This window comes from Pogoniulus pusillus, chromosome 24 (assembly GCF_015220805.1).
Source record: "Pogoniulus pusillus isolate bPogPus1 chromosome 24, bPogPus1.pri, whole genome shotgun sequence".
NCBI classification, from domain to species: Eukaryota; Metazoa; Chordata; class Aves; order Piciformes; family Lybiidae; genus Pogoniulus; species Pogoniulus pusillus.
In genome coordinates this window covers 16069008-16094541 of record NC_087287.1, presented here as the reverse complement: position 1 = coordinate 16094541, position 25534 = coordinate 16069008, and the positions used below count along the sequence as shown (strand labels likewise).

At 40.0% G+C, this 25534-nt stretch overlaps 1 protein-coding gene and 1 long non-coding RNA gene across 3 annotated transcripts in view; one reads left to right on the top strand and one right to left on the bottom strand.

The window, feature by feature from the left end:
* The window catches only part of SPON1 (spondin 1), a 346266-nt gene extending 321060 nt beyond the window's left edge, over window positions 1-25206 (top strand). For both annotated transcript variants that reach the window (XM_064163805.1, XM_064163804.1), the window contains 9 exons: window positions 14164-14365; window positions 15017-15157; window positions 15465-15540; window positions 16677-16859; window positions 17191-17361; window positions 17469-17636; window positions 18463-18627; window positions 20076-20339; window positions 21162-25206. In XM_064163805.1, the coding sequence (XP_064019875.1) occupies window positions 14164-14365; window positions 15017-15157; window positions 15465-15540; window positions 16677-16859; window positions 17191-17361; window positions 17469-17636; window positions 18463-18627; window positions 20076-20339; window positions 21162-21325 (1534 nt within the window). In that variant the 3' untranslated portion in view covers window positions 21326-25206. The remainder of the gene's footprint in view (window positions 1-14163; window positions 14366-15016; window positions 15158-15464; window positions 15541-16676; window positions 16860-17190; window positions 17362-17468; window positions 17637-18462; window positions 18628-20075; window positions 20340-21161) is intronic.
* The window catches only part of LOC135186231 (uncharacterized), a 240152-nt gene continuing 219430 nt past the window's right edge, over window positions 4813-25534 (bottom strand). The window contains exon 4 of the long non-coding RNA XR_010306775.1: window positions 4813-4910. This is a non-coding gene — a long non-coding RNA (uncharacterized LOC135186231). The remainder of the gene's footprint in view (window positions 4911-25534) is intronic.

Sequence of the window (25534 nt, the reverse complement as noted above, 5' to 3'; positions counted from 1 at the left end):
TTCTGCCTTTAAAGTACTTGCAGGGAATGCATACTGGGTGTAACACTATCAGTGTGTAGCATGCTGTCAAATGAAACCAGATTTTCTTATCTCACTTGTGTTAACAAGAGCACAGCTCATTGCTCCCTTCCTCTCAGCTGCGTTTTAGGCAGACTCAAGTTTTACTTTCATTCTCGGTTGCAAATCATTAGACTTTGACAGTGTGGAAGGTAAAATACAGCAAATACAGATAGTGCAACTGGTATCCAGATCTGTATATCCAACACCTGTATAATAATTAAGCCATGACAGAAGAATTTGGGGATAAAGGCAAGACACTTAAAAATAGTTTGTATCAAAACCCACAGGAGCTAATACCTTTGAAAGTCCTGACTTTCATTTTTGGGGAGTTGTACTCATTATACCTTTATTTCAAATCCAGACATTTCTATTGTGACATATTTTTTCATCCATCATGCACTTACATCTAAACAACAGATTTTCAGGGTAATCTACCGGAAGAAAATAAGCATAAATCCTGATCAATTAGTCCCACTCTATAATGTGAGCTGGAGTCAGTTGCAGGTAGAAAAATAGGACCCTTTGGGGAAGTATGAGGGTGAGGCAGTTGTTTGGCACAAAAGCCGTCAATTCCACACCTTGGTATGAGCTGGATTGTCTTTAATGTGGTGAAATACAGCCACATAGTATTGTCAGGGCACTTACGTTTAAATCTGTCTGACTTTTCACAGTCACTGTGTCCTGTGATTCCTCACTATCAGAGAATGGCATTGTCATGTGAATATCATTCTTTATAACAGATGAGTAGGGAATTTAATCTATTGGGAGGGGGTTCCTTGTTTGCTTCTCATTTTACTTTTTTTTTTCCCTAACATTTTTTACTTGTTGCCTTTTTTAACTTCACTGTAATCTTCTGCTCTTCTTGTGCCCACAGTACTTCTCTTCCTTAAAGTAGCCACCATATTTAGATCATTGAATGATTACTGATGTTGTTAGATGGAGAACCACTTAAGTCAGAGATGGAACTCTTTACTGTCTTCTGAAAAGTAATAAACTAACTCCCTCTCCTCATCTTATGCTTCATAGTTAAAGACCTAAATTTATTGTGCCTGATAATCTACTTGTTACTACTGAAACAGCCTTAATGTGGTGCTGTCTCACTGATAAATATCCTTGTGTGAAAGCACCCAAGGTTATGTACACAGTTGCATACATGAAAGAGGTCTTCAGCAGTGAAAACAGCTTTAATAACGATTTGTGACTACATTAATGTTACCAATATTATCTAATCAGTTCCATCAGATGCCAGAGAGCTGAACCATAAACGTTAGTCATGTAAACATGTGTTGCTGAGCCACTCGACCTTCTCAATGGTGCAACTTTCATGAACTTCACAGAGAGGCTGAGTTACAAAAGGACATTAGAAGGCATGTGGGCAACCATTTGCTGTAAACACCTAATTCTCAAACTTGCAGTGCCTGAAGTGTTTACATACTTAAGTAGTTATTAATAGCATTGCTGTATCCATAAAAGTATAGCCTAACTTCAGCATTTTCAAATCTCACTACGTTTTCCCAAGGGTGAGGGGACTTCTGTTAGGCAACAGTCAAAACCATATTTACTTTCGTAAGTTAGTTGCTGCTTGCCTGTTTAATGAGTGAGGGACTGATCTTCCAGTATAACCCTTTAGACACACATCTGTAAGGCTAGGTAAATAAAAGATATCCCCCAACAGGGAGAAAATGCTTCAGGTCCTTGAAAAGTCTAGGTTTAGTTCTCCTGTCCTCCTGACAAGATTTGAATGGTAATGCATGCCTCTGAATGGATAATTCAAACCAGCAACCTAGCTCTTCACTGTCACATATCATATTCTTCTAGCTTAAGCTGAATTCAACTGAAGAAACATGTTTCTGTTCTGAGCCAGCTAAGGCAGGCAGAACAAAAAGAGCAGAGTCGGTGTAGTTGTGCAGCCTCCAGACTGGGTTACCTGCTAATGTGTGTTCAGAGTCCCCACCAACCTTACACCAGCACCTTTGCTTCAAGTCTTGCATCAGCTGCTGCTTGAATGCACCAAATAAAACCACCTCAAGCACATTTAAGCTATAGTTTCACCTTAGATGACCTTCCTCCAGAAATGCTTTCACTTTCTAATAGAAAATGCTGCACCTTTTGTAGGGCCAAAAAGTACAAAACTTTGTTCAGTACCAACAGTGTTTGTTTAACCATTTAGGAAACCCACATAACCAAAATATGGTCTACTTAGCTGTGTCAGTATGAAATGAGCCCCCCCTTGTTTGCACAGCCATTATCCAGGGATGCTCTGTGCCAGCCAGAGGATGTGCTGCAGAGCCCATTAACCTGCTGCCAGCACCTGGAGGCACCTCTGCACCAACCCCTAACAGAAATCCTCTCTGTTTTCCTCTGGAGCCAGGCATTTGCTGTGCAGAATCTCAATGGCAGTGCCAAATGCTGTTCTCTGCTAAATCTGTATTAATCGGCATGGAGACAGGAAGATTCAAATCAATGCACCTTTCAGCTTTGATAACAGAGAGGCTTTAGATAAAAAATAATGAAATGCTCAGAGCCCTTGAGACCAGAGACCTGACAACCTCTGTAAGTTAATTCTGCGAATTAGTCTTCCCAGAGCATCTTATTAAGGGTTGATGGAATTATTCACAAGCACTATACCAAACTCCTCATAGTATACAAACTAATACACATTGAAAGTACCTACTCCCTGACTTCTTTCAATAGGATCTTGCAGTCATCCTCGTGTCTATCCACTTAAAATATTTCATATTAAATAAATTGTCTCTTTAGTTCTTTTAAAACATTACCCAACCACAAAAGCTTTCTTTTGTGTGACATCTAGGTGAGTAAATTTTGAAATTAGTTGCCTATTTTCAGTGGCTGAAACTCCTTTGCTGGCCCGTTAAGAATGCTGATGTGATTTCCTGTCCTGCTATGCAATACACTGCCCATAAATAGTTGATATTGGTCTCAGAAGGTGATTTATAAAAATGCACATTAGAAATTATTATTTGGTTGCTTAATTAATCATGTCCTCAGACTACTCAGCTGAGAATTAAAAAGAAAAAAGACATGTTTGAACAGAGATATTTGGACCTAACTGGCATTGTGAAAGGCCAAACACAGACTGAACTGCAATTAGCAGCTGTAATGGGCATACTTTAAATTTTGTTGTTTTCTCCAAAGTGATAAGAAGAGCTCATATCATAGTCCTTTAATCATCTATCCGCTGTATATCATTAACATTTGATTACACAAATTGCTTATAAACACTGCTCTACCTAATGATTTGAAAAATAAATCATGCAAGTGTAACTTCACCTTGTGACTAAGAGTCAGCAGAGGCTTATCTAGGAATAAGGATGCTTATTATTTATTGCTACTTCTGATATTCCTTCCAATGCTCATTTTTCTTGCAGACTTGTTAGACATTTTCTCCTAATTGGCTGAATGCTGCATTTATCTTCCACTTCCTCTGTACTTTTAAGAAAGTAAAGTTGAGAAATGTTCTTTCTTTACAAGTTTACATATCCTTCCATAGCTGCATCTAACCTACTGAGCACCTTTTGACATGCCTGTGGTTGCATTACCCTGCAGTTTCTTTTAACAGAGAAAAGTGAGTGTATTAAATTCTCTTGTTAGAAGAGAAAAGTGTGCTACCAGGCCAAAGGAAATCTTCTGGTGTGGACATATGAAGGAGTGAGACGTTATTTTAGTTAAAAGAAAGAAGTGTAGGTCATATGGGCAGCTGTTTGTGACGATGCGAGTGCAACCTGGTGACTTCAGAGCATTTGTGATACAGCAAACCTTGGTGGCTCTGCCTTTAGGCAGCTGGGGTGTGAAAGGCAAAAAAAAACTGGTTCAGACATCAATCATGTTTGGAAGTTACAAGAGATTTTTGAAAGACATTTTCTTTCCTTTAATGCAGTAGCAGAACTGAGAATAGTATGGCTCTTGAAGGATAAATTATGTGTTGAATCATCATATGGAATGCATTAGACAATTAATAGCAGTACTACTGCAGAAGCAGCAAACCATTAGTGCAAGGCCCCGTGGGGACATAATCTCTACTGACAAAGTTCAGTATTCCCTCAATTTCAGGTTGTTTTCTTTTAAATAAATCAAAATCTATGCTACAGAGAAACGTTTCTCTCAGTGTGCATGGTAATATTATTGTTGTTGAGTAATGTCCTCAATTTGATTTACTCCAATAATTGCATTGCTATGTAACTATTCTTTTAGCATAAGGGACAATTTCAAACGTTTGCCTTTCCCCAGGTGAGTAGCTACAGAACTTGTGAGACTACAGTAGAATGAATAGCAGAAACAGTTAAAAAGAGAGTAACTGATTAAACCCCAAATTTAAATCATGCAAGATACAGTTAAACTGTTGCCTAAAGCAACCCTAAATGACCATTTCAGGGATTCTTGGGTGGGAAAAAAATACTTTCTGTTGTTAACTGCACCTATAAGCTTCCAATACCAACAGATCTTTGACCACAGTAGTGTGAACATGACTTGGCTAACACAGGCTTGGAAGCTGGCCACGAAAACCAGTCACTGCCTTTTCAACAGCAGTGTTACTGTACCCAAAGTACACTGAACTCACAGTAACATGATTTCAAACAGTAACAGCTGCATCCAGGAAAAGAAAACTTCTGGCAAAGAAATAATTAGATTTGTACAAGCCTGTCTCATTGATAACAAGGGACAGGGACAGCTGAAAAGGACACAAAATTGCTAGTAGGTAAAGCATGAAGAATTGAAACAAAAATAGGCTGATGAACTGAGTTACAGATTTATTCTTTTACTTGCCTTTGTAATGAAGTGGGATGAGAGAAATGTGGTTATCTTTGACATCTAGCTGGATGTGTGTTATCCTAAAAGAAAATAGATGAGATTTTTGGTGAAAGAATTATGATGTGCTTTTCTCCTGACAGATGAGTTGATGTAAATTTTTAGATGCTTGAAAGTATTTTCTACATCCCCAAGGGGCTCTTTCCAAGTATAGATATGCTTTTATAAGACTAAAAATTGTAATGTTGTATTCTATGGCACATATTTTGCCTTCAATAGGAACTCTGGGAATATTCTAAAGAGATTTTGTGTGAGGTATGTCTTGTCTAAACTTAAAATTCTGCTTTAATTCTGTAGTGAAAGCATTGCAGTCTTTACGGTGCATGTATTTATAACCAGTCTGCATAACAAATTGCTACCTAAGGCATATATACAGCTTTAAGAAATAAGCTGCAACAGGAGCAGATCTGAAGAGTGAACAACTACCTGAAGGGGCATTGTAGCCAGGTGGGGGGTGGCCTCTTCTCCCAGGCAACCAGCAATAGAACAAGGGGACACAGTCTCAAGTTGTGCCAGGGTAGGTATAGGCTGGATATTAGGAAGAAGTTCTTCACAGAGAGAGTGATTTCCCATTAGAATGGGCTGCCCAGGGAGGTGGTGGAGGCACCGTCCCTGGGGGTCTTCAAGAAAAGACTGGATGAGGCACTTAGTGCCATGGTCTAGTTGACTGGATAGGGCTGGGTGATAGGTTGGACTGGGTGATCTTGGAGGTCTCTTCCACCCTGGTTGATTCTATGATTCTATGATTCTAAGTGACACATTTTAGGGACAGGAGACTGCTTTGAGTGGCTGCCACGTTGTTCACATGGAGCGTGGCCGCCCATGGGCAGCAAGAGCACAAGGCAGAAGCTCTAGGCTAGACTGATCAGGAAGAAATCACATCTGCACTTGGAGATTGCTCTAGGCTATGAACCAAAGCACAATGGGAAATTCACCTCAGCGGTGCTCCTCTCCTCCCACCTCCAAACACAGTATCCTATGAAGTATATAGTTTTATTATGGCATAAATGCAGTGTCCCATAAAGTACATCTGTTTATTCTTGCATGGTAACATTTTATTTCAGTAGTGCCACTACAGCACTAACAGCTTTTTGTGTCTGTAAATCTCTCAAGGTTTCTCTCCCCGCAAATCTTTACCCCTCCTGTTATCTCCAAGTGTCAGGTTGTGCTGTCTATCCAAAATTGGGGTAAAAGCCAGTATCTGTCAATCCAGATGTAAATGGAGTCTCCTTTCACAAACTGACAGTATGGTACTGGGAAACGTTTTCAGAGTTTGGAGATTTTGTGTGCAAAGTGAGAGGAATCAGAAGGCCAGACAGAGTCATTTGTTTCCATGGCAACTCGATGGTGTGTCTTGCTCACATATTTTCTTCTCTTATGATTTTTATCAGTACCTGCATTTAATCCAGTGAAGTTTAATATTGTCAAAAAATAGAAGAATTCTGACCCCTGGTCCTAATCAGAAATTGTTCCATTAAGGACAATCTGATATATGGTGGGGGGGAGGGAGAAAAGTCAATGGTGACTTTTGATAACATGAAGACAAATACAGAAATCTCTCTGGAGCTGTGAAGCAATTCCGAGTGCTCCAGCTTTACGTTTGGCTAATGCTTAAACTACATTTTAGGTCAGAAATCTCTCTGTGGTGATTTTCCATCCTCCAGTGTATCATTCCTTAATGATATAGTGGTTCATCTTAAGGACCACTGTTTTCCCTACGCTGTGAGGTCATCCCCATTTGTATGACTTAAGGGACTTTAGAAGCTCCATAGAACTGTCAGTAAACTCCTGGCAGCTGTATGCAGGAGTAATTTATGTTGAATGAGCAGTTTATGCATCAGTAGAGCTAATCAAAACACTTTTGTTAGAAGGCTTTGACTTCAGAATCAAAGTTTTCACACAAGAATTGGATCTAAATGGCAAATTTCTGGTTTCACACTGGAAGCAGAAAATCTTCACAGTGCTTTTAGTTTGGTTTTGTTTTGTTGTTGTGTGTGGTTGGTTTTTTAACATGGAAACTTCATCCCAAGCACAGAAATATTTGTTCCACGCAAAGCAAGAGAACTCACTGAAGTCAACAGCCATATAAAATAACCAGTATTTTGACCAGTTTTATAAACTGTCTAAATTTGAGATTGAATGTGACTTGAGCTCAAAATGCAGGTCTGTGTTCAAATAATTAAGATCTGTAATAATACTAATTACCATTTTATTAATATTTTAGGAACGTGACAAGAATGAGTAAACCCAACACCTCACAACTTGGTTGCTCTTTTAATGTCTCTACAGAGTTTCATTTAAATCTGAAAAGATCAGTCTCCTGTTTTTCACATAAACCTGATCTAGTTGAGAATGCCCCTGCTGACTGCAGAGGGGGTTGGATTAGATGACCAAGGAGGTCCCTTCCAGTGCTGGATTGTCTACCAGCAGCACAAGGACCCAGAAGTCCACCTCTCCCAGCATGAAGCCCCATGTTACTGTGTTGTGTTTACCTGGATGTGCATTTATAGTTATATAAATAGTTACTGCTGACGTAGGAAAAGCTCATTACAAAAACTACCTCATGCTTAGAAAAAGGATTAATGTCTTTAAGTATTACGTGTGTTATCAAGACTTAGGGAAACTTCATTGTTTGACAGATGGTCTGACACCCACATTAAGAAATTCATAATTCAGCCTTTGAAAAAAAAGTAAGGCAGAACATATGTGTTTGTTGGAAAAGAAAGAATTGCAACGATCATTTTTTTGTCAGAGCAAGCACATATGGCAGTTCCATTTTCTATTGCTCACCATTTACTTTCCATTTAAAATTCAAATGTCACTAGGCAAGGAAAAAAGTTGGATATTAAAACATAGAGAAGATTTAACTAAGAACTTTATACTAATTGTTCATGGAAATTAATGGCCATCCAATTAAATCAAACTTACTCATCCCATTCTAGCCTTGCTTTTGTTTTCTTTACATGTTCCTCCCATTGGTAGTTACTGTTTGTGATTATTTCCCAACCATCTGTTGTCTTTCCTTGAGCCAAAATAATTTCCCTTTATAATTTAGTGAGTAATCACGTATGCATTATTTCCATGCAATGATATGTTTGCTTACTAATCCCAACTCCTCATTCTTGTGTAAATACCGAGTAACTGGGATGATTTACCATTTACATTTCTAGGGAACAGGATCTATGTGCAAAATTTCAAACTTCCAATTGTTCTGTCTTTGCATTGTTATGGATGTAATGAACATTTACTGTAATTCACATCTCCAGGCACCAAAAGGCATAGGTAAGTGAGGTGGCTATAGAAGCTGAACAGAATGTGGGTTGTATTAATGAGGTGGTGAGATGTTGGACAGATTACACTGGCACCAGAGAAATGTAAAATGCACTTCCAGGCATTTGTCACTTGCAAAAACAAAGTACTTTTGAAATGCATGATAATCTTATATTGAAATCTTTGAAAGGAATTTGTGGGATTAGATCATCCTGCCATTAGACAACACCTTTTGTAGATATTCCAATAAATAGCCTCACAGTAATTTTTGTTGCAAGGAGGTATTTGATTGTTACAAGGAGGTATTTGCTATAATCTAATATTCAGCATGAGTTCAAATGGTACCAAACCACAGTTCACTACTAGAACGGTCTCATAAATAAGTCTGTGCTGAGTATCTGATGTTGTTAATGGGAGAGAGAAGAATTGGAAATCTAGTTGTAATTGCTGGGTTGAAGAACTGATTGCTCAGGACAAAAAGGCATGGTCAGGGCTTTGTAGATTATCCAGGTGAAAAGGAGATGGAAGCCACAGTATTCTTACAACATCCCAGAGGACTTCCTTTGTAAATACAGCTGTAATTACTCTGGGCAGGCAATTTGTAGCCCCAAAGCTCCTAGGAAATGAAGAAGAGAGGTTTCCTGAAATTGTACAGTTAGAGTCCTTCTGGCTTAGTAGTCAGCCTGGCCTGGATAAAAACACTGCAGTAATGCTGTGTATTGCAGAAGGACTCCTGAAAAATAGCTTGATTGTAAATGTGCAGTAAGTGATTGGAGAAGTGACATGAAGCTTTTCTAAGCAGGATCAAATGCTGCCAGCAGCATGTGGGATAACTACACCTAAGTGATTTGTGACAACCTGCAAAGAACACACACAAAACCCAGCAGTTTTCAGAAGCTGCAATTCTATCTCGAGAGATCAGAGAATTTTTTTCAGTGAGGAAAACCTGTTCATATTTGTAACTCATGTCATGATAGCATGCCCATTCCAAAGGTATTAAATCATTATCTAAAGTAGCAACTATGTATGTTTAGATGACAAAAGCTGCACTGCACAAAGGCTCCTCCTTTTCTAATGCTTTTTAAAGAAATACTCCTATCAATGATATTTTAGAACAGCATTTGCTGTAATCAGTGGGTTTAATGTCACTGGAAGTGATGTAATCCTTTACTTGTGTATGCCATTTCATATCCATCGCTTTTAGCTGCTTATAGGAAACATTCTCATTTTAAGAGCTTACATACAGCAAAGTAAGAGGTTGTAACGCAGCCCTTTTTGTAGTCTGGAAGGTAAACATTGAAGAGTTTCTTTTTTTGGTGGCTTTATTCTTTCATTATGTAATAGCATAGCCGACCTCTTGCTGTCGTCACCTCTGATTAGGTGCTCAGAGACCAAAAGAGCTTAACACTGAAGTGCTTTTTAACTTTTTATATGGATGTCAGTCAAATTTCATTGACTCTGTTCATTTTATTGTAGCTTTCTTTTCCCTGGCTCTTTTGGGACATGCACATGTTTAAATTATTCATTAGGTTGAACATTTACCTGCCCTGCATTTAAGCAGAACGTTAGAAGGATTCTTAACGTAATGTCCCTAACTCTTTTATGTCTCTTCCTAAGTGTTTTTTTCTTAAAGATACATCTTCTAAATATGCCCTTTGATTTGTTCTGCTAGTTGCAGGGGTGTAGTCAAATAGTATTTCCATTCAATTTTAGATCTTACCTTTCTTTTAAGATAGTGCACTTTTCAGGATGGTAAGAATTTAAAGGCTTCTTCAATAAAACAGATGTCGTGTAGGTGCTGCTGGTAGGCAGGAGGTGCAGAGTTAGAAGTTCAAGGGTGTGAAATATGTTTCTATGCTCATAATGTTATTTGTATCAATAGCAAAAAAAAAAGCTTTGAAGATGAATAAATAAGAGCATTCATCCTAGAATATCTAGATGTGATGTAGCATAAGTCTTTGGAAATGAAGGATGACCACCTGAATGTAAATTTCATTTCAGACAGCTGTCATCACAGTAAGTATTTTACACTCTCCTGTGCTCTCTAATATGCCCACTTAATCACAGCATTGTTTTTTTTTTTACCCACAACCTTAGTCAGAACTTGGCTGTGAAGCACTTCACAGATTCAGTATTTTTGAAGATGCTTCAGGTTGTTGACTTTTCCACCAGTGCTGCAAACCACGTGTCTAATACATTGGTTTAATTTATATGAAGAAATAATTTGCCTTTGTGCTGCCATAGCCAGAATCACTTCTGGTAGCCAGCCTGGAGAGTTTAACAGCTAGCAAGAGATTCTCTGCACTGCACTGCACTTTGCCATGGAAATACCAATGCTCTTCATGTTCAAATCTCTCCCTACATAATAGGATTTTGTCTTGCTGGAAAATTCTTTATGCACGGGTGAGGCAAATGGCTTTGCTGTACGAATATAGTACATGTAGCATCCAGTAGTAACATTCAATTGATGCCAATCATAGAAGCTCAATAAATGGTCTTACTTGTTGAGCTAGTTAGAGACAGAAAGTACACATTTGAGCTGCCCTTTTCTGTTTCTTTTACTTGTATACTAACCAAATATCAAGCCAAAAGTAACCTCAGCATTTTATTCTGCAAAATATTAATTTCACTATTTCTGTCAAGTAAGTCTCTACAACCACCTTCCTTACAGGAATATCAGCAGAACACAACAGCATGGATCCAAGACTCAAAAAAATGCATCTGGCAGCAAGCTGACTTTTCTGTTGGTTTGTTAAAGTCATCCTTAAACACCCCCCCCCCCAGTAGTGACCACAAGTATAGTGCCATTTAGAGGAAACCTTTGAAAGCAAAATCTCATTTGTGCTCATTTCGCCTTAAAAACCCCAGCAAACCCAAAAAGCCTCCCCAATAAGCAAACAAAAAAACCCCAAACCCATTCCCCTCCTCCCCTACCAAAACAAAAGAAGGAAAAACAAATTAAAAAAGAGAGAGAGATGTGGAAAAACTGGAGCATTTTCATCTGCTGCTCAGTATATGGCATCCCTGTAGCTAGCGATACAAATCGTGCCATCTAAATGAAAATAGCATTAGAACAAAAAAGGCAAATGGAAAAAATTAGGATGCAGGACACTACCCAGTACTTTGCTTCACTCTGTACTATGTGACAGGAATTGGCAGCAGGCTGATCAGGCTCACAGTGGAAAAGTACTGTCTGCTTCTGCCACAACAGCAGGGAGGATTCCCAGCCCTGTGGGGCTCTCCGGGTTGTCACCTAGAACTTAGCTCAATGTTTAGGGTGTGCTTCGCAATTGGTATTTGCCACCGGTTTTATGCACATAAGTGTGTAAGGGAAGGAAAAGAGACAACACTTGTCTCTTTCAGCAGTCACACCACTTACAGCCTTTAGGGGTTTCCTGCAGCCATTAACAAACACAATCTGTCACAGAAGAACACATCCTTAAGATCTAGAAGCTTTACAATGGCAATAGTTCCCTGTATTGGAAGCAGAGGTCAAGAAGATGATCTACATGCCTATTTTATCAGGTGTTGACAACAGAGAATTAAAAAGGTCAGGTTTAGGGTGCACTTGAGCATGTTTTTACACTAGTTTCCCTCAGGATGATCCACAGACCAGTCTTAGGACATCTGGGCGAGATTTGTTGTTGATGTTTGAGTGGAGGAAGGAAGAGGAGAAAACTGGCTTCCAGTTCATCCTCTAGTAATCATTTCCATGTTAACCTCTTAGGGGATGAAATCCAGTAAAATGGCCATAAGACTAGCTCTCTGTCTTTAGGAAGGAGCAGAAGCTAGCTAATTTTTTTGCTCTGAAATTGGAAGTCTTGGAAGCTTGAGTTTATTGCTGTAATTTAACATAAGTGAAGGCTTGCAGGTAAAGAGTATCTCCTACTGAAGCATTCTTTTACCTAGCTGCAATACTGATGTAGCTTAGTTATAAGTTAAACAGGCAATTGCATTTGGTCTATATTAACAATGTGATTACTGCTAATTTACTTTTCCCAACAAAGCGTTCAGAACACATGCATATCACGAGAATAACCAGTGACAAAAGTTTCCCACTACTATGTGTCTAAAGAAGTCAAGTGACAGCGTGGCTGGGTCTGCCTCTTCTATGTTTGCTGAGAGCACGGGTGTGAGGAGCAGCACAGTGCGGTGTCACCCACACACCAGCTACCTGGAGACTGACCCAGGTGCGGTTCAGTAGCGGCTCCACACTGACTCATGTCTCTATTCTGCAGTATCTATATTAGACACAGTCTAAAGATCAGGTACCCAAACACATGTGGCTTTGTTATTTTTTGCTGTCTCCTGTTTAGACTTCTGTGTGTACTATAGGGAATTCTCTTCTATTGCAGTAAATCCTTTAGTTAATTGGAGTCAGTTAGCAGACTTTTGAAGACTAATCACTGCTATATACTTGACAAATATCTCCGGATCCTGTGTTCACAGAGTGAAGCTGATACCAGCATGCATTATGTTATTACTTTTCAGTAAATAAATGGTGCCATTGAAATCACAGTTCTATCTGTGGTGAAAAAAAGAAAAATCATTCACCTCTCCTTCTGGGAAAGGCAGGATTAATGTCAGCAAGCACTTAAAGACTCTGAGCAGAAGAGTTTCTAATTCAATATGAGATAATTTACACAGTAAGAAACAACTTCTAAAGACTCTGAAACAGATGCGGCCGGAACATTTTACCCATTAGGAGATGCTTATTTATGCAAGTTGTCTCTTGAAGAGGAACTAGATACACTAACTTTTAGGCAGCTTACACTAGAAACTCAGTGATAACTACTGAAATTCATTGTCTTTGGGCTGTTCTCTTTTTTTCTAAAATGCTGAGTGCTTTGAGCCAGAAAAATACACAAATTAAATGCCATGTTGTTACAGGGATGACAGCATTTATAGGGAGAGTAAACATTTTATGACTGGAGAAGAATGGTGTATGCACATTACATATACACAGCTACCTGACTCAAAAGGAGAAGATTAATAACACTGTAAAAGCCAAACAAAATACCTTACACTAAAAATAAACACAGTCTTTAGATGCTCTTAAATCTATGGGCTTCGGCATAACAGTGAAAAGATGACCCAGCTTGACACTGTGTTGCCTCAAGTCCTGCGACTGAAGAAAACTTGGATTGATATCAGACTAGTTTGTGGTAAAGCCAAATTGCCAAAACCATATTTTAAATAACTAACTCCCCATTTTTTGGTTGCTCAGGAGAAAGCCACCATGAAGAGATCCTGATTTTCATTAGTGAACAGAAACCTCCAGTCCAGACCTAATTTCATCTTCCATTTGCACAGGAACATGCTAGTTGCTCGTCAGCATCGCGGAGCACTGCATGATTCAGCAGGATTTCTTCCTGAGGGAACAGCTGACAAAGGCTGGATGAATAGAGGCATTCTCAAACACACTGGCAGAAACCTGAAAAAGTCTTGGCTGAACTCTCTAGGGCTGGCAATGGCCATTAATCTCTCACACTAGCACTAAAACTCTATTAACGAGTGCATTTTCTTCACACACACACACAGACACAGTAGCACTTCCAAGCATTCTTGGCATTGTAATTTGTATTATCTTTTAGGGGATAAAAAAAGTATCCCAGCAATCAAAACCTCAGGGTATTTCTCTGCTATTTTACTTCACAGTTTTCTAAGTGTAATGATAGAACAACAACAATAATAATATTAACAATAACGACAACTTATTGTTATTACTATTATTATCGTTATTATTAGCCAACAACTAAGACATCAGCATGTTGGTACTGCTCTGTCACCCACGAAGCCATAAATCTCCCTGAACAATGTCAAAGCTGTTTCTCCCATGGTAGATGGAGGTCAAGACTGGAGGTTGCCCCCTCTCCCCGCCCCACTTCTCTAAGGAGCGGTGTCGTGCCAGTGTTCGGCATTTCCCAGCTTGAAGCACCAGCTCCGCTGCCCTCTAGCAGCGCACTCGGGTTCAGCTGCTAACAAGCTTCCTCTGGCAATTTGCAGGAGAGCTGCTCCCTCTGCTGAGTTTTCTGTTGATCGGCACCGGCACCTGATGTCCTTCCTCACCATGCTGGGCCCCAGCCCCGACTGGAACGTGGGGCTGTCTGCTGAAGACCTCTGTACCAAGGACTGCGGCTGGGTTCAGAGAGTCGTTCAGGATTTAATCCCCTGGGATGCCGGCACGGACAGTGGTGTTAGCTATGAGGTACGTGGGCTATTTGTAATGCGTTGAAACCATTACGTTTCCCTTAAAGCAGTGAAGAATTAAAGCTGTTTTATCCATGGCAATAGCATATTTCCTTTATATTACTCTAGTAAAAGTTTGCTTATAACAAATTACAAGTCATTTAACTAGCTGCTAGCTGCAGTTCCTGTCAGCCACTCTGCTCAATTCCCTCAGCATTATTATTAATGGGATAATCACAGAAACATCCAGGTTGGAAAAGACCCTCAGCATCACCAAGTCCAACCTATAACTCTACAAGATTCACCTTAAACCATAGTCCTAAACACCACTTCCAAACGAGCCTTAAACACATCCAGGGTGGGTGACTCCACCACCTCCCTGGGTAGCTCACTCCAGTGCCTGGCCACACTCTCAGTGAAAAACTTTTTTCCTAATATCCAATCTAAACCTACCCAGTCTCAGCTTGAGGCCATTCCCCCTTGTTCTGTCTGTGAGAGGAGACCAGCACCAGCCTCTCCACAACTTCCCTTCAGGTAGTTACAGACATAATATTATGCTCACCTGGGGTATTATTATTACAGAATGTAGGGGTTAGAAGGGACCTGTAGAGAGTATCTAATCCAACTCCCAATAATCTGTTTCAACATTTTCTTTTCTCTTGGACTGCAGTCTCCTAACAAACCTACAGTGCCTCAAGAGAAGATCAGACCACTTACCAGCCTAGATCATCCTCAAAGTCCATTTTATGATCCAGAAGGAGGATCTATCAAGCTGGTAGCCAGAGTTGTCATTGAGAGAATTGCACGGAAGGTACAGCATATGTGTAAAACTCTTAAGCAAGCAAAACACTGTATAAACAAAAAGCCCCAGTCCTTTCTCTCCTCCTCTTCTGTCATCACCCCTGTCCCCTGCCATACATACACTCCTTAAGCTACCCACAACAAAGTAGTATTTCTTGTACTTCTGTAATCTGCTTAATTGTGGATTTTAAAGTATTTCTAAGAATGAGAAAAAATGCCTGAGATGCACTAGTGCCTCACAATGTACTGTTGTGGCCCTCTCACTGTGTACATGTATGAGTTTGCAGTATCCAATCTCCACAATAATTTCTTTGCAGGGGGAGCAGTGCAATATTGTACCTGATAACATAGACGATATTGTGGCAGATCTAGCACCAGAGGAAAAAGAAGAAGGTACATTTTAAATTACTTTGTGCTGCACTGAGTTGTATTTTGTCCCACCCTCCACTGTCACTTCTAGATAAAATACAAAACTAACTTAGGAGCAGAAGTCCTATTCGGTGTCAAAGACAGGTTTAGGTTTTCATCTTTTTCAGTATCTACTCTAAGCCTTTCCTTACACAGCAAAGAAACTGCATGTACACCTGGAAAGTGACAATAACAATAGAAGTGATAACAGAGAGAAGCCTTTTTGGGTTCACACATTTTGAATTTTAAAAAACGAAAGTTGTCATTTTTATGTTTTTTTTTTTTCTCTGGGCTAAACCAGAGAAAACTCTCTAGAGCTGGCAATGGCCATTAATCACTTACACTAGCACTAAAACTCTATTAACGAGTGCATTTTCTTCACACACACACAGAAGCATTTCCAAGCATTCTTGGCATTGTAATTTTGTATTATCTTTTAGGGGATAAAAAAAGTATCCCAGCAATCAAAACCTCAGGGTATTTCTCTGCTATTTTACTTTACATTTTTCTAAGTGTAATGATAGAACAACAACAATAATAATAATAATATTAACAATAACAACAACTTATTGTTATTATTGTTATCGTTATTATTAGCCAACAACTAAGACATCAGCATGTTGCTGCAGCCCTTCATTGGTACTGCTCTGTCACCCACGAAGCCATAAATCTCCCTGAACAATGTCAAAGCTGTTTCTCCGATGGTAGATGGAGGTCAAGACTGGAGGTTGCCCCCTCTCCCCGCCCCACTTCTCTAAGGACCGGGGGTTATTTCCCAGTTTGAAGCACCAGCTCCACTGCCCTCTAGCAGCGAACTTGCGTTCAGCTGTTAACAAGCTTCCTTCTTTCCTTATACAACAAAGAAACTGCACGTACAGCTGGAAAGTGACAATAACAATAGAAGTGGTAACAGAGAGAAGCCTTTTTGGGTTCACACATTTTGAATTTTAAAAAATGAAATTTGCCGGTTTTGTGTTATTTTTTTCTCTGGGCTAAACCAGAGAAGATAGAATACAGGAGGAAAGGATGTATTCTTTTAGCACCTATAGTAATCACCAGTCAAGTAAAGAGAAAGAGTGGAGGACCATTTCTAACATTCACTGCCGTTTCTTACTTTTTAGATGATACCCCTGAGACCTGCATATATTCAAACTGGTCCCCATGGTCAGCCTGCAGCTCTTCTACCTGTGAAAAGGGCAAGAGGATGAGGCAGAGAATGCTTAAAGCTCAGCTGGACCTCAGTGTGCCCTGTCCAGATACTCAAGATTTTCAGCCATGCATGGGTCCAGGCTGCAGTGATGAAGGTAATCAAGGGGAAAGGGCAGAGGAAGAAGACAGCTTGTAGGGCTTACTCTTCCTCTAAAATTCTTGAAGCTGTTGCTGTTGTATGACTTATGGCAAACAGAGAAATAATTGCTGAAGGATGCAAAATTGAAGATGTTTCTAGTCAGTTCTGCAGCTCATCTGAGTTGATGCATGAAGTACACAGAAGTATAAAGCAAAGGAGTGAAGCAAGTGATAGAGCAGAGGACAAAATGCGAGAGGCAGCATAAGAGTGCTACTGCACACACATAGGCTGATACAGATTGATCAGTAACTTAATATTAGCAATTGAAATCATTCTCTGTATTTTAGATGGTTCCACTTGCATGATGTCTGACTGGATTACATGGTCCCCCTGTAGTGTTTCCTGTGGAATGGGAACGCGATCTAGAGAGAGATATGTAAAACAGTTCCCTGAAGATGGCTCTATGTGCAAAGTGCCTACTGAGGAGACTGAGAAGTGTATTGTAAATGAGGAGTGTTGTAAGTATTTTATTGAGTTTGTAACCTCCTGTCAACAGCAGAGCACTGCCCAAACCATTTTTTGTGTGAGCTCTACTAGTGAACAGATGTCTCTCTCCATTTTATAGCCCCTAGCAGCTGCCTTGTCACTGAATGGGGAGAGTGGGATGAATGCAGTGCCAGCTGTGGTACAGGGATGAAGAGACGACACAGAATGATCAAGATGACTCCAGCTGATGGATCCATGTGCAAGGCAGAAACCACAGAGGCAGAGAAATGCATGATGCCTGAATGTCGTAAGCATCCTTGAGCTTATCTCCTCTGCTATAAAGAGAGGCATCGTTTCTGACGTGCTGCTTCATCACACAGGGAACATAGCTGAACCATAACTGATACTTCTTGTTCTCCTTAAAATTACATCCTTAGGGAATGCACATTAAGTGCCACATTCACCATCGGGATGAAAGGACCAGTAAAACATATTCAGTATACTACCCATACAGCGATGTGTATATTAGCAGCTTTAAGGAAGTATGAGATATGTTTCATCATGAGGCTAGAATAAAACAGTGCCTTCTCCTTTTAGTCTATGAACAGTTCAGAAATTGAGGTGCTCCTTGTGTGCAGTCAGCTAGTCTCACCCTTACTGTGACTATTAAAATTTGCTTTCATTACTTAAGAAATGTTAAGATTTTCATCAAAGACAGGAAAAAAAAAAAGGTTTAAAAAGATTTTTGGTAGATGGAATGCAGAAGTATCACATTTTACACTAAATCAGCTTGATTTCCAGTTCTGCCCACTGCAACAGTCCAGGTTTTTGTACAGGAGTTATGATTGAAGCATACTTTCCTAAACTATTCCCTAGAAGTGCTGGGATTCTACAGGTATGAAGAAGCTGTAGAAAAGGAGGGCAAAGGTATTAAACCCAAGCAAGCTTTCTAATACAGTGTTCTCAGAGCTTCTTCAGCAACATCATTCTCCTTGGGATTAATTTTATCTAACATGGCAGCAAAGCATAACTGGTCAGCGACAGCTAAAACATAGCACGTTTTCCACCTGTATCCTTTCCAAAATGCAGTTTATGCATAACAAGAACTGATTACCTTTGACTTTTTGTATTAGATACCATCCCCTGCCTACTCTCTCCTTGGTCCGAGTGGAGTGACTGCAGCGTAACATGTGGGAAGGGAATGCGAACCCGGCAGCGGATGCTGAAATCTGCTGCTGAGCTCGGTGACTGCAATGAGGAACTGGAGCAAGCGGAAAAGTGCATGCTGCCCGAGTGCCGTGAGTGTGGGGAGCTCTCTGGGAAGCAGCCTGACTCTCTGGGTCACAGTCTGTAGGGCAAAACTCTACCACTGGCTTTTTAGCATTGCTTCTTAATTAGTTCACAGCAGTTCTTCTTTCTATGAAAGGTTATTGTATGGACATTTATTTCCTCCCTTATCAAACATAGCCTTGCCTCCTTAAGCTCTGTAAACAAAGGATCCACTACTCTCTTGCTTTCCACCCTAAGGGTACCCACAGGAGAATTAGTAATATGGGAGTATTATCATCTGGGGATTTTTTTTGTTAATTAAAAAAAGTTCTTATGGGGCACTTTTGGCTGTTGAGAGCTGGAGTACAATCCTGTTCTCATTTCAGCTTGCCTTACTTAACTCTGCACTGATGACAGATACTGCTTTGGGTTTATCACATTTAACACATACTGTAGCTTTAGGCCACAGTTAGTGCATGGTAAAGGAGTCAGAATTAAGGAGTCTATTCTTTAGTCAAATACAGGACAGGTGCTTGTGAGAAAGAAAGGATTAAAATCACTGGTGTGATTCTTGTAGCTCACAGAAAGAGCCCAAAAGAGACTTCACCTTTGATACATCTCTGAACTTAGCCTTTTTACTCAGCTACGCTCCTTTGCATCCTGCAATGTTACGAGCCAGTGGATGGTGTGGAGATGTCTGAATTCACTTATTTACCTGACTCCACTAAAATCCCCCACCTCTTGGGTGGTGGAAATTTCTAGCTGCTTTGCAGCTTTTCTGAAGTATGGTAGCCTAAGGCACTGCTGGATGAATAAGATTCAATTGCTTTCAGTGTCCTGTTGCCAGATGGTTTATGAGGCTTTATAACTAACTGCATTATTTTTCCACAGTAAGTATTGGCTAGAAAAAGCTTTTAAACTGTAATTTGCTAATTCAGCTTTTCTTAAATAATGTGAAATATCATTTTGATATCATTATTATTCACTGGGGCTGTGGGTTTTAAGCAGTGCTGAAAAGATGGAAACTTTTAAGACATAATGCTATTAGTAAATCTTGCTTTTTATATGACGCTACCAGTAAAGCAAGGCTTAGATCTCAAAGGTGTCCAACTCTTTGTAAATACAAGTCAATTTTTAACAGCTTTTTGTGGTACAACAGACATATGGGTTTGCAGAATGGAAAATCAAAGGCAGCACAGCAGAATTATTTATGTTTTTTGTAATTTTAGTGATCTGCCAGCACCACTCTGGGAAAAAAAAAACCACACCAGGAAACTGAGAAAAGTATCAAATAATAGTTCTAGAAATGGACTCAGAACATTTTGAAGCATAGCCTCACAAAATTTGCTGCAAAGACTGGAGGCTTAAGGTGCATTCATGTATTTAGGATGTAAAAAGTCACTAGGCACATGTGTGTGTGTTTGTACCCTCATGTTTTGATCTCTGGCTCTCGTGAAATATTCCCTGTTCTTTGCAGCCATCGACTGTGAACTAACAGAGTGGTCCCAGTGGTCCGAGTGCAATACCTCATGTGGAAAGGGCCATATGATCAGGACAAGAATGATAAAAATAGAACCACAGTTTGGAGGAACAGCATGCCCAGAAACTGTCCAACGTACCAAATGTCGAGTAAGGAAATGCCTGCGAGGCCCAGGTATGGAAAAAAGGCGCTGGAAAGAGGCCCGGGAAAAGAGGAGAAGTGAACAAGCGAAAAAAGCGATAGATAGTGAGCAATACCCAGGTGAGTGTCAGGTCCTGTTTTAGCCTGCTCCTGTCTCTCTGCTTGTTCTGCATAACAGGAGTTTTTGAGCAGCTCCCATTCATGCTGCGAGAACATTTGCAGCCTGTCAGTACAGGGAAAGTTTCTGCAATAAAGCAATGGTGTTTGTCTGTCCCCAAAAACTTGGGACATAAGTTTAGGGCAGAGTGGAGAAAGGCTCGCTTCCATCTGTGTCCCATCACTGAGGTTACTTCAGCTTCTTCAGTACACAATGTGGGCTGTGAAAAATCTACAATTCTAGACCTGGCAAAAGAGACATTCCAGGTTCTGCAGAAACGGGGAGGGGGTAATCTTTGCATCCAGCTACCTTTGTTCCTGGATCCAGTGCTGAATTTCAAAACCGAATTGATTTTTGCCTCAGTCATCCGATTCAGATTCCAACAGCTCTGGGATCTGTTTGGGCTGTTTTTTTTCAATAAGGGACAGCAGGATCAAGCACTGATGTCTCAAGTCAATAAAAGGTAGTACACTGTCATACATTACCCAGATATTACTTACCGCTCATTAGTGGTTCATGCTTGTGTCACATTTAACAGTCCCTTATTTTTATCTGTCTTTCATAATGTAGACAGTAAATTTCTTTCTGCATACAATTTTTTTTCCAGTGTTTGGCAAATGCACCTTGATCATACTTAACTGAGGTTTCTTAATTCCTACACTCAAGGGCTAGGCAATAAGCTATCTGAGATTCAAATACCTAAGTGTGCACAGTGGTGCACATGTTGAGACACAAAGGTCAGACTGAAATAGTAAAAACTTAACCAAGTCTTTTTTTTTTTTCAGTTTGTAGACTGAAACCATGGACTGCTTGGACAGAATGTTCTACACTCTGTGGAGGTGGAATTCAAGAACGCTACATGATGGTAAAGAAGAGGTCCAAAAGTACTCAGTTTACCAGTTGCAGAGACAAGAAGGAGCTAAGAGCATGTAATGTTCACCCTTGTTAACAAAACACAAGGCCTCCAAGTGATGCACTCCAAGCTAAATGGAAAGTCAACCTTGGTTTGGTTTTTAAAACAAACAAAATACAAAGTGTATATTAATTTTCATTTTTGCAGTGTGATTTGCTTTTTAGTCTTGCTGGTGCAAGAAATATATTTTATAAATATTTCCTCACAGATTTATGCTGAGAGTAAATCTTTGGTACTCCAGCCAGCCCTTAATGCATAAAAATAGTAAGTCATCATGAGTCATTTAACTGAAATACAGACATATCCGTGGACATGGAATAGCCATATAGAAACACTACTTGTAAAGACATGGGATGCATGCATATTAACAGAACTGAGTTGAAGTGACATGTTTCATATGTGGGAGGATTTCTCTCTCAGTTTCATCTTGAAAATCCAAAGCAGTGCCTATGTGATTACACAACTATGCCAAGGAGTACTTTCAGTAATGCTGGTTCAATAAATACTAAAGGTGCATGTTTCTCTTTTTACACTATTGGGTTAAGCTGAAACTTATGATAATTATCCTATATCCCTTTCTTCACATGGATGCTGTGGACCATACAAAATGGTCTTTGTTTCTTTGAAATTTAAAAAGGAGATGATTTGTGCAGCTCAGTAGTGAGGGCTGCTCACTGTATAAGTCACAGCCAGAACAGGACACAGAGAAAACACGTGCATGTCATCATGTATTTCAGTGCCATGTTCTTACGTTGAGTCTATTCACTGCCTCTTGCAATGAATACAGAACTAATACAGATTGGCCCAAATACAGAGTCACAACAGTTATGCCACAGAAAGGCTTCCACATGAGACACCGAAATATTAGATTCAGTTTTGTGAGGACGTTAATCACAGTGTCACTTATGGGTTCTCAGTCAGCAGAGAGGAGGAGCTAAACATTACTAAATCTGTGAGAATTGCAGATCTGTAGACATGCTCACCAGGATAAATCTCTTCCCAAACTACCTGAGTGATCAGCAAACTACCCCAGATTAGAAATAGCTCCTTACCATTTTACACTGTTTCCTGAAGAGTTGAGCTCTCTTCCCCACCCATGATCAGGTATAGGACCAGCAGGACCTTGGGTTTCACTTGCTATTGGAATGTAAATATTATCCTGTAAGTTTAACAGCACATCATTAAAGCTGAGAGGTGAAGATGCTGGGTTATCTTTGGGTTCAGGAAAGGCAGCACACACTTATGTGTCTACATCAGTAATAACAATGCGCTGAAAATAAGAGTGTTGATACTGACTCTTAAAACATGCTTGAGAGAAATGAATGGAGGAAAAAAAAAATCATTTTAGAGTCTTTTTAAGCCAGCCTTTAGTAATCTACTCACTTCTATCTCACTGTCCCAAGAACCTGACACACAGGTTTTTAACTACGTGTCCACATTTGATGTAAGCCACAATGCATTGAGGCTGTTCAGCTTCACCCTCACTGCCCTGGGAGTCCTTCTCATTACCTCTCTGTACTTGAACGGGCTAGGAGGGCTGGCTCATTGCTGCATAGGGCTTTTCATCAGCACTTCTCCACTGAACACTGGAGGGGCTGCTCAGGACTTCCACAGCTGCCACATCCCACCTCCTCAAGGTGGGTACTGATTTTTTTTTTTCAGCTCTGAAGCAAAGGGAGGGCCAAGGAAATAACATAACCGACACAGTGTTAAGCCTCTCCCACTGCTGCTAAATGAAATGCGCCCAAGCCCATCACAAACCAAACCAGCAAGAAGAAAGAAAACAACAAGGTTTAGTGCTAAACCCAAACAGTCTACATTTTGCACAGCTTGGCTCATTGATTAATATTAATTCTGAGAGTTTACCTCCTTCTGCCTGGTGAAAATATATGCAGTTTGTGTCTCTATAGCACTGTCATTACAGAAGCAAGTAATGTATTAATGACCTTAGCCTTATGAGTACAAAAAACACCCCAACCACAAAAAGAAAAGCAGGGAATGCTGTAGATACAGGAGGAGTGACCAGCTGAGCAGATTTCAGGTGAAGCAACAAACAGATGGCTGCAAAGAAGGGCTACAGGGATGAGTGCCAGGGCAGAGCTACATACGCAATCAAGACCCACACACCACCTACCTTGGTGAGCTGCTTTTTTCTGAGCCTGACAGAGGATATCCTAGCTGAGGCTAATCATTTGGAAAACTAATCTCTGACTAAGAAATGTGTGATAGAGTGGTTTTGTAGGCTTGAATCTATGAGGGCTTGGGGTAGAAGGAGCAGAAGAAGAAAGTTCCACCTAACTGGGAAAAAAAGCTCTTATTGTGATGGTTTGGGTGTTGCCTGCCCCCTCACACTTTGGAAAAATCACCCAGATTAGGCTCAGTCTATCTGGGAATTGAATAAAGCTTTATATTTACAGCTTAGCACACTATTTAAGCAGATATTTACAGTATATACAGCTACAGACAGATATATACAAGTTAAAAAGTAATACAGAAACACAACAGCCCTCCCAGAAACCTGAGTCCCCAGGAGGGGCTCCTAACCACCCTTTCACCTTCCTCCCACCCCTCTCTACCTTACCCCAGACTTTGCCTTATGCTCAAGGTCAGCCGGGGGTTATGAAGCAGATGGGTTAGTCACACAGACAGCAGGCTATGGTAGGGAGAGAAGTCCAGACCCAGAGAGACAGAGAGAGCCTCTGTTATCTATGTTTGTGTCCTTGTTCTTACACATCTCAGCCAGCCTATGAGTGAAGTAGACATCACCATTGCTTCCTTTTCAGAGCCTGTAACCTAATTCTTCTCACAGTCTAGCTAGGCTCAAACTAGCACAGTTATCTGAACACTTAGCACTTGTTTGAACTTGCATGCCTGTGCCTGCTCCTGCAAATAAACCACTAAGACCAATGTTGTATTTTCATGGGCTTTTTTTCCAGTTCAAGAAACTATTTTCTCTTTTAATTACTCCCTTTGCCAAAGGCTACACAGTCCAAATAGACCTTTAGGTACGTAGGAAATACACAACATCTTTCTGAACATGGTGACAAAGTTGTCCATTAACCCAATCTGTCATTTGGTGATGTGATTCACCCTATACTTTATTTTCTCTCAGGAGGCTGTCTCAGTGCGACTTCAGTCATTTCTCTCAGGCTTATTAAAGTTATGAATGTTGGATTTATATTTCCCCCACCTTGTTAATACATGCAATGACACAGTTGATTGCACTGAGTCAGAAACGTGTGATTGTTCCTGCTTGGGTTCAGCTTCTCACACTTTTTCTGTTGAAACATTTTACAAGTCACTTGTCTTTCTTCTAACTTGATACAGGATAAATATTTAAGCTTCTTGCATTTTGTAAAGACAAACCAACAACCACAAACAAAAGCAAATGAAGAAATAAATAAGAGGTTGATTTTCTATTCAGGAAGAAACAAAAAGCAAGCTCTGCTATACAATCTGTAAAGTATTGCATTGTTACTGTAAACTTTCTAGTAGCGTACTAGCCGCTGGCTATCAGTCAATACAACAGAGAAGTGCTCTCTCATCTCCTGCATAGTACTGCTGAACTGAAAGCACAGATGTCACTCCAGTTTTGTAGACCTCAACTCTCAGATCCTAGCATTGTGTGTATGTTTTTTTCCTAACATACAAACTGTAGAAGCTTTACACATAATAAAAAAAGAAAAGTTAGGGGCTTAACAAATGTACAGTAGGACCTTGTGTGTGCAGCAGACGATTTAAACAAACCTTTGTTTGAGGCATTTCTAGATTTCCTTCATTGGTTTTGTTTGCTGTGGAATTATGAGAAAAAAAGCTACCACGAATATTTCTTACCAAAGTCTTGTGTAGATGTTTTGTAGCTGTCTGGCTAACACATTATTATTATTATTTTGGAATAAAGACATCTTTACTACGAATTTTACAGTTGTGTGAGATTCTGTTCAACTAATATGATTACGTACACCATAACGCCCCCTGCTCTTGTCAATATTATCAGTCAAGCCACATTCTCATTTCCATTTTAATCCTGTTCTAGCTAACAGGATATCTGGAGTAAGCAGGGTTTTACTAGAGTCAGTAATTTCTTCCCACTTGGAAGTCATTTGCACCAAGGTTCTTCTCAAATATGTTTGCTGTTCTTCAGGAGCCTCAGGGTTTGGATCATTACCCCAGCTACCCAGTATTACACTCCTGCAGGGGTCTGTTGCTGCTGTTAATTTTTAACTATTTAAAATAACATATTTT